At 31.0% G+C, this 9,715-nt stretch overlaps 1 protein-coding gene across 2 annotated transcripts; it reads right to left on the bottom strand.

Annotated features, from left to right (window-relative positions):
* Positions 1 to 1,263: 1,263 nt before the first annotated feature.
* Csp6 (chemosensory protein 6) lies at positions 1,264 to 7,824 on the bottom strand. Of its 2 annotated transcripts, XM_008195554.3 has the most exons (3): positions 7,500 to 7,824; positions 2,040 to 2,488; positions 1,264 to 1,851 (listed from the first exon to the last, which is right to left on the bottom strand). In XM_008195554.3, the coding sequence occupies exons 1-3, from the start codon at positions 7,681 to 7,683 to the stop codon at positions 1,762 to 1,764; spliced, it is 723 nt and encodes a 240-aa protein (XP_008193776.1). In that variant the 5' UTR covers positions 7,684 to 7,824; the 3' UTR covers positions 1,264 to 1,761. The 2 variants fall into 2 exon arrangements, with proteins under 2 accessions (XP_008193776.1, NP_001039288.1); NM_001045823.1 differs by lacking the exon at positions 1,264 to 1,851 and having other exon boundaries at positions 1,917 to 2,488; positions 7,500 to 7,683.
* Between the last annotated feature and the right edge of the window lie 1,891 nt (positions 7,825 to 9,715).

Below are 9,715 nucleotides of genomic sequence, written 5' to 3'. Positions count from 1 at the left end.
ATATGCTTTGACGGGCAATACTATATGTAATAAAACCTTCCACAAATAAACTATAATTAAAATAAAAAAACTTGAGCGGTATAAATTTTGTATTCGTGACTAGACACATGTGTAATTAATATTCTGCAAATTGATTAAATATTCAGTAGAGTTTGTTCTAGACTACTGAATTTTTTATGGCTAAAGTAACACTTTTTAATTGCTTAATCAGTCAAAGTGTTAAGAAGACTTCAAAAAAAATTAGATATTGAAAAATACAATTGTAAACCTGTACAAATATAAAGTACATGTGATCCTAAGGCACAATCTGGTAAAATTAATAGCATAAGGACTCACATTAAAATTCTTAAGATTTGTTATTAAAACTATTTGATAACAGTTTGGGTTGGCGATCTCTAATTTGTATCAATTATAATAAATCTGCGGGCTCTTTGATTATAATTGCAAAAATTCAGACACAATGTCTTAAATATTTTAATACAAGAAATTTGTAAATGAGAACTATTAATAATAATGGATATAAATGAATGTCGTATGGAGAGTAGGTACATTTGTGGAATCTATTACTTTTATTAAACGCCTATTAACAAAAGAGTCAGTTAATACCTTTAATACCTTTTGAAGAAAAACTCTTATTTGTATGTACTTATACTGTATAACTGGCTCAAGTAAATAGTATTCACAGAAAGAATTTCCGAAGGGATTCCAATTTAATAAAAAAGTGCTCTCCAACTCTTAAGATAACTGACCAAATTATTCAAAGACAATTTTATGTTTGTTTCTTTTTGGAAAAAAAAATTCAGGCGCAGTTTCTCAGAACTGCATACCTGATATTTTGTTATTGTTCCAAATTACGTAACGCAACACTTCCCACGAAATACCAACTTCTTTTATGAAATAAATCTTTATAATTGATCTGCACCGTTTAACCTGGATTTTCCTTTCGCACATAATAAAAGCTGGCAAACCTCTCATTCATTTATTTTGAAATTGTCTGTTCCCATGCGTCCGTCTTCTTTTTTCACTTACTAATCTGCTCATTAAATTCAATTTTCGGGCTTAAATTTACATTTCAAGGTCCACTAGTCTCGATTAAAACTCAATAAGCACGATCAGATTTGGTCCAGGGGTGCTGGAACTTTCCTAATGTCAATACCTGTTTATAATTACTGTTATTAATGCGCTGTTCAAATTTTGATTTATTTGATCGATGATTTTTTCGATGTTCATGGAAGAGCAATTTGTAGGAAAGAAACGACGCAGTCATATTTTGTTTTTTATTTCACTAATAACTATACAATTTACTGCTAAAATTAACATTACATTAAAGAATATCACATGACTTAAGAGTTAGATCGGTTTTTCGCAAAACTGAGTATCAGGCTTCATAAATAAATAATTTTTGGGGGCAATTTAGATTTTGTTAGTTTCACAAAAGCTTTATTAGGATTTGGATGCGTTATTAGACCTTGGTTTGCATTTTTGTGCAATAAGCCAATTATGGGTACGACTAGATAACCTGATAACTGAATCTTTGACTTTCGAATTAAATTTAAATGGCGGCCATGGAGTCAAAACCTTGACTAAGTAACGTCTTCATTTGACACAGCCAATTCAGACCCCTATTAAAAAATCAGTCTATCTGAAAGATGACGGTTGAAATGGCATGACTCTAATAGTCCTAGCTAATGAGACAATGACAGAATAACAGACAACAAAGGACATCCTTCTTCTCACTCTTCAGTGTTAAGCTTAGAAGTCTTATCTCCCAGATAGTATGCTGTTAATAACCTCCAGTTTGTGTTGGCACAACTGGATAACAATGTTTTTTAGTGCCGCCATGAATGTGACCTAAAAGGGTGATGGTGGATTAGTGACACACAAACACAAACCTATATCTACAAAGTAGTAAACATTTAAGGCCTTATAGCTGCTGAAATAACCATATTGGCCAGTTTAGTACCCGACTCGACCACTCTCGAACCCAGAGTACCTAAGCTACGCACAATACCTCCAACTAAGTTAGTACCAAAACTCACCGTGGCTTGCAGATTAGCCCCAACGGTCGCAAACGGTGGCGCTTGTGGCGGTTTTGTTACAACAACAGGTTTGTTAGTAGGTTTAGTACTAGGTTTAGTAGTAAATTTAGTGGTTAGAGTAGTGCGAGTAGTAGTGCTAGTGGTGGGGGGAAGGGGTGTCGAAGAGATGACGTTGCTAGCAGCGTCCGCTTCTTCGTTCTCTCCAAAACGATTTGACAGAATTGGACTTGGAGGAGAAGTGTTGGTACTAATAACACCAGAAGGTTTTCCAGATTCAAAACTGGTTTCAAATTTACGGATGAAGACATCATCGGGGTCCCAAACTGCGCGCAACTGCTCCCAGATCTTCGGATATTCTTTTTTCAGGCGCTTGATGGAGCGGTAGGCTGCTGTCCGCTGCTTTTCGGTGCATTTGGCGCAGTTGGTCTGGAGAGCCTCTGGGAGCACCCCTGCACAAAATATCCGTTTAAAATGACCAGTAATAATAAAGCAATAAATATTTTTTTAGACATGCTCTTATATTCTGAAAAAAAAGAAATGAAAATTTTCCACTGAAAAGTTATTAAATAGTTATTAAATTAAATATTCAATATAGACTCTGTTTTATTTATAACCTCTTCATCTGTCAAAGTATCAAAGTCCAAGAAGTTACTAATCAGTGTTTAACGAAGATCCGTTAACTTTGGATTTGCTGAAATTGTTTGTGAACTATTGTGAACATATTAATTTGAAATTAATAATATGAATTTGTGGCCGGTGTTTCTAGATTTTTTTGACAAAACCAAAAAGGTCTGAGCTAGGCCTGCCAATAAAACGAAAAAATATTTATTTGAATGTAGGACCCTCGGCTATGTAGCGAGGTCAGCCAATTTAAAGACAGAGTTGCAGTCATAATAGACTTGTCGATAATTCCCAATCTACTTTTTATAATATGTATTTTGAATAATGGTTACAAATAAGCAAAATAAGAAAAACATAAACATAAATGTAAAACACAAATAAATGGGAGTATGGTTGTTAGCAACAACAATTCTTACGCACTGCAAAACCAACTTAAACTTTAAGTAACGTTTAGAAAGAGGAAAAGAGTTGAGACAGAAAGGCGCAAACATTTATTGTCTTGACATATTTTCTCAACCATTCGCGACCTTTGAGTTCCTAGATTCAGCTCCGAACTCGCCGTTAGTTAAATAGCATTACAAAAATAATATGCAATTAAAATTGTTTGGCATAACGTGTTTCTTGATAAATGTTCCCGAACATTACCGTATCTCTTTAACCGGAAAAACTGTTTTGGAATTAATGGAATTATTTGTAAATGATACTAGAATTTTCCGGGATGACTGAAATTCTTTTTGGAATTATTCAGAATACTTGGAACGAATATTAGTTGGGCTTCTTAAAACTACTGGAATTAGTTAGGAATTACAGGAGTTATTTTGGCATTACGATAATTGAGTGGGAATTACGGGAGTTAATTACGAGAATTTTTCTGGAAGTACTGAAATTCTTTTCTTTTTTATGATCCAAGATTACTTAAAATGGGAATTTTAAGTTACGTTTAATTTCTTAGAACTAATATTTAAAATTATGAAAATTGAGTTGGAATTTATTTTCTTAACTACAGAAATTAATTTGGAATTATTGGAATTAATCTAGAATTTTTTAAATTTGTTGAAAATCTCGTAGTATTTTCGACAAAAAAATTATATTTACCTTTTTAATTTTTTTATGTAAGAATACTTTTTTCTGTGACTGTTTTTGCTAATTTTAGCTCAATTTCTTTAATGCAGTGTAACAGATTTTGAAGACCTAACCACAAGGATCATATTTTTTATAATTTTCCTTGGTAATGTTTGAAGCTGCTCCGTAAATTTAAATTATTTATTTGCTAACTAAAATTCTCTATATCTCAGAAACTACAATGTGTTCAAAAATGGTTGTTCATCAAGTCAACTATGGAATTCAAATTCAGTGTGCCGCTTCATTTAAATGACTATTGTAGTATGAGTACTGTCAAATTTTTGAATTGGCTTTTTACTCACTTTTTTGCTTTCAAGTGAAGGGATTGTCTTCATTTGTGTTTTATATTTAAATAGTGTTTGTTGTTGTGTAGGTACACTTTTAGATTCGAAGCCTTTTTACATTATTTTGACTAATGTGTCACTTTGACGGCATTCACAATTTAAATTAAGCGGCATATTACGCTCAAATTTCATAGGTGACTTGATGAAAAACCATTTTTTTTGAACACATTGTATAAACATTCAGAATAGGTAAGTTGTGTTATTTTGATTTCTTTTGAGCTTTACTATCACCCCTTAAAATATACCTATGCGAAATTATCAAATTAATTTAAAATTTTTCTAGACGATAAAATTATCATGTAGTAAACAATTGTCTTTGCTCGGTAATATCTCCTTACCGTTCTTGATACTTAATCTCGTTTTTTGCCCACTGTGCAGTTATTGTATCTTTAAAAATAGTTATGACAAGCGGGTTTTGCTGTTGCATTATTCAAAGTGGACGGTACTGGCGAGTGTTTTCCATGCAATTATATTCGTGGTTGCATCAGGAAGTGGCGTTTTGATGGGAAAAATGTCAATCGCTGTGAAATTAGCTAATTTGTTGTTATTATTGTTGGCGCAATGTCTCCACGATTGCCAACTTTATTGTTCGTGTTGCGTGGTTTTTTCTATCGATTTAATTTCTGCATTCAAATGACCGACTTTGATGATAAGTTATTTGAATCATGTCAGTGTGTTGTGTAAGGAAATTGTTGGTTCACACTTGTATTTCAATTTGTATGCTCTTGAATTATTTATTGTGTTTATTAGCAAAGTTTGAGATATACTGGCAAATTATTTAAATCATTGTAATTTGCTTTGTTTAGTTCCAAACAAGCTGTTCTGAATATTAATTAATTTAAATGCGTCAACTGTTATTTACTTTGAACTTTTTTTACTCACCAAAATTTGTATACAATGAAGTAATTAAACTGACAAAACCTTTGTAAAATTTTGGTGGTGATGATACCTTTAAATTAGGTGTTAAACGTATTAAGGTGGAAAAATGGTGGATGCGCCATAATTACGATTTAAGTAACAAAGACTTTTCCACATGTGCAAATTCGTATAATTATAGTTTTGTTTTTATTTATTGTCTGCGAGGTGGATTCCTCCTTGGCCAATAATTCGTGTGACCTTAGCTGTCTCGGAGTCACAACAATCATGCTAATTTATACAGAATCACAAAACCTGCATCGCTTTGGTAAAATTTTGTGTAAGTTGTGTTTTTAGAACCGTGCAATTAAGGAAAGGTATCCTTGAGATTGAAGTGAAATCGAATTAAAATTGTTCCAGTGTCACTTTATTTTTATCAGGTCGCGCTACTTGTTTCATTGGAGAAATTTTATCTCGGCAAAAGTACAACTTTCAAAAATCTCTTTCATATTAAGTTTTATTTCTTAGTACCTGATTAATTATGCTAATTATGCTGCTAATAATTGTAAATTATGCTATGTTTGTTATTGAATTATGTTAACACAACAGCGAAATTTCATTAGTGAAGAAGGTTTTATTTCGGTTGTTCAAAACACATAAAATTTCTGATAAAAGAGGTATAAATTGTGATCAAGTGTTGGCCTCCAAAGTGACTCATTCTTAAGAAATGTTAAATAATGCACTAATCCAGCTGCAAGAATTGTAGGTCTTGGCACATTCATTGTGATTATAGCCAGTTTTTCAAATGTGATAAACAATAAACCAATTAACAATAATTACTTCCACAAATTGTTTAAATAATCTGAATTTTTTATAAAATTGATAAGTAACTAAAAACAATTGCTGAAAAAATTTCTTGATATCTTCGATTATCTGTGCATATAGCTGTCGGTAACTGAACTCTAACTGTATAAAACTTTATGCAGTTAGACTAAAAATATGACATTTATTTTTCCTTAATAATAGGAAACGCAAATTTTTTGTTACAACATATAATCAAAAAAAAGTGTCACAGAAAAATTCCGTTTTTATTTTTTTACAAAGTCATTCAAGTAAACTACCTATGGTCAAAATGTAATTAGGTTTTAATTACATAAAAAAATAATAAGTACTGGTAAAATATGGATCTTTCATTCAAGCTTGTAACTCAAAGACGATTTCGATCAATTTATTAAAAAAACATATTACAGTAAATTAATAGTAATAATCAAGATAACCACTAAACTGTTACTCTTTTTTTCGTTTAAAGCAAAAATTTAAACTATAATGGTTTGCTTAAAAAAATCAAAATTTAAGAATTTTATAAAAGAAATTGTTACTGTCAAAAAAAGTGGTTTTTTAGTAGAGCAGCGAATTTTTTCAACCGAAAACAAGTTTTGAAACTAGTCATTGATAAGACGTAAGTAACGGCAATGCAAATTATTGAAAATTCGGCTAAGAATGTATACCTAATTTAATGATTAATTAGTTATTAATTTAATTGATTTTTTCTTTGTTTTTCGGGAGTCTGTAACCAAATTAAATAAAAACTTTAGAATTAATTATTATTTACTTATAAACACACAAAAAATTAGAAGGCTGTTGAGAATGTTTTTTTACAGCTAATTTTATTTTTAAGTGTCAGACACGAATGAAGACAATACTTATTTAAAAAAAATGTTTGATATATTTTGTGGCAATATTGTCTTGCATTTTTAACGGCACCATTTTGTTAATTCTTTTATTAATTCAGTTACCACCAGATTAGAAATATCTAATAACTTAAATCAAAGCATTTATCATAAACTTAACCTTGGCCTTTACAATTTTAATTCTGCTCTTACGCCTTGGAAGAGCGCTGTAAATAAAATCAGTGATAACTCAATAACACATTAGTTTTAAAAATTTGGCAACATTTCGGCAATCTTATCTACTGTTTTAATGTGCTTCATTATGTCAACAATTAAATAAAAGTTATAAAAAAATTAAATTATGTTGCCTGGACACCACAAAAATGTTAATTATGTGACATAATAACGATATTTGACCAAGAAAAGAACTGCTAATGCAATCTCTGAGATCTATCAACCGTCTACGTAGGAGTTAAAAATCGCATTAACATAAATTCTTGAATGGCTGTTGCAGACCTACTTTTATTTGCAGTTTTTGAAAGTATTGTTCATCCTTAGAATGATAAATAGACGGATAAAGCACTACTGCATTTAATAAAAACGATAAATATAGTTGTAACGTATCAAAACAACCTTCACGATATTTTTTCAGGCGATCTTAGTGAAAGGTCTAGATCCTATCAGACATTGTTGTCGAAGCGAGGTGTAAACTACACGTCTTTTGGTATAATTTATGAACTTTCACTATCGAAATTTTAGGAAATACCCACTTAGCGCCAACACATGTCACTTACATAACAATAATAAAATGAGCGGAAATGCCACTGAAAAATTCGGAAACGACTTACTTTTGAGGTCCACCCCTTGTGGCGGACAAGGTCCTTTAGACAGCAGGCAAGCGGCGTAGTAGTTGACCATTCTTCGGTTGTTGAGGATGCTTTCGACATCGAGGTGGTCGTATCTGCTCTCGTAGAATTCAGCAGGAGCTGCTGACACTGCGAGTATTCCGGCAATGGCAATTAGAGGGATCATGATGACACCCCGACACTGGTCTTTCTAATGGAATTGCTCGAGTGGTTCGGTGCACACTACTGATTCCAAATCGTCTCCTGCAAGAAACTTGTACAGTGTGAGGAGAGCGAGGTCGCTACTTCTTTCGGCGAAGCCAACAGGGGAAGGATTGCGGCCTTCGGGCCACAGATGCGTTTGCACTGCACTCGGCTTTTGGCAAGTGGGGTTGGATGGGGGCCAATTAGCATATTAGGAATTTCTGAGCTAGATTATAGGCTCTGAGTAAGCGATTTAAACGCACCGATTTTTTTAATGTGCCAACCTTTGAAGCAGGTTTGCTTTTTTCCAACGTCAAGAAGCAACAACTTACTCGAGGAAGATACGAGTAGCTATTTGTTGATCCAGAATAAAAGGAAGTGGAAACATTTAAGCCATTTTTTTGCATTATTTTATAAAATTGTCAAAAACTGCAAGTATTGTAAATTTTGCATAGGTGATATTTAATGGTTATTTAACGAATAACTTTGTTTATAAGAGTGACTCAAAGAAAAAACAACATTGTTTATTGTGTTAATTGTTAAGATTATTATTAGCCGGTTAATAAACGAATTACCTACAATACGTTAAACGGGATTTTCAAGACAAATTATTAAAAATTAAAAAAATAGAAAATAAATCAAAAAGTAAATGAAAAAATGTCGTCACAAATTCTAAAAAAATTAAAAGCTTAAAATAAAAGTAAGTTTAGTATAAAATAAAAACAGTTTCTAACTTTAAGTGATGGTGTATATTCTTTAATTTCTATTTTCAGAGACTAGCAAGAATATTTTTAAAACTTATAGAAAACTGTAAGAAAAGTGAATACAAAACTAAAAAAAATAATCAAAAATTTTGACTTTTTTATTAAAGCTATAAAGTAAGAATTTGTGAAAGATTTTCGACAGTATACGCGAAGATCTCGGATTATTCTAATTTTATTATAGGTAAAAAATGCAACACAAATGTTAAAAAATAATCAGAGTTAAACAGAGCATAGCGAGAACATTTTTCAAAACTTGCAAATTTTATAAAAAAATAAAAAAGCAGGAAAAAATTAAACCATCTAACCAAAAAATCTAGAAACTTCTTAAATACCAACAATTAGAAAATGGTTATTAAAAAAAACATTTTTTCAACGGTTGGACATGGAAGACTTTAATTTTATTAGGAAGTCAACATTAAGACAGAATCAACATTTGGGACTATTCTTGATCTTCTATGTAAACAGTGTTTAACAAGAAATTTTTAAAAATTTGTAAATTATTAAAACTTGTAATGAAAGAGAATAAAACAACAAAAAGAAGATAAAAAATCTAGTTCAAAACCTAAAAACTTATAAAGGCTAAAAATTGTATTGAGTTTAGCAATTTCTCAATGGTGGATCACAACAAGAATACCTACTTCTATTTTATTAAAAAGTAAAAAGGCAACATTTTTTTATACTTTTAACGATTCCTATTCTTCCATACATGTCAACATAGTTTAGCGTAAACTTTTTTTAAATTTTTGCAAACTATATGTTGAACGTATTATTGCAAGTGTCGGATAAACTCCCAAATGGTGATAAAATACGTTCAGTTAAGAACAAAAAGAAAGTCAGATTTTTTTTCATTTAATTGTTAATATATATTTTCTAATTGCTTTTTCTTAAGAATAGTATCGACTGGTGCTCTTTTCTTTTCTATGATGTCGAATTTAATTTACTGCTGAATATTTAAGTTTTTAAAATTTTTGTACAATGTATGACATTAACTGGCGATTTTTTTAACAGGTATCTCTTTAGTGTTGCAACAACTGTGGCTTCTGCTAACTAAAATAAAAAAATATGTTCTGAAGCACCAAGCACTTAAAAAAATGACTCAAACAATTTTTTATCAGAAGAACTTTTTATTCAGTTTAATGTCTTTTATTCGTTTCGAAAAGTAGGTAATATTTTTTTACTGAATGGTGGTATAAATGAAATGCAACAAATATAAAGTATAAAATAAAATAAAATAAAATAAAGCTACATTAC

The sequence above is a fragment of the Tribolium castaneum genome, chromosome 3 (assembly GCF_031307605.1).
Source record: "Tribolium castaneum strain GA2 chromosome 3, icTriCast1.1, whole genome shotgun sequence".
Lineage (NCBI taxonomy): Eukaryota > Metazoa > Arthropoda > Insecta > Coleoptera > Tenebrionidae > Tribolium > Tribolium castaneum.
The sequence above is the reverse complement of the archived record's forward strand: the minus strand, read 5'-3'. Positions and strand labels throughout refer to the sequence as shown.

What these genes read in the sequence shown, in the direction of transcription:
- Csp6 (NM_001045823.1), bottom strand. Translation starts at nt 7,683, where the DNA reads ATGATCCCTCTAATTGCCATTGCCGGAATACTCGCAGTGTCAGCAGCT. An exon ending in ACAAGGGGTGGACCTCAAAA is followed by an intron (nt 2,489 to 7,499) that starts GTAAGTCGTTTC and finishes TATTTTGTGCAG; the next exon opens with GGGTGCTCCCAGAGGCTCTC.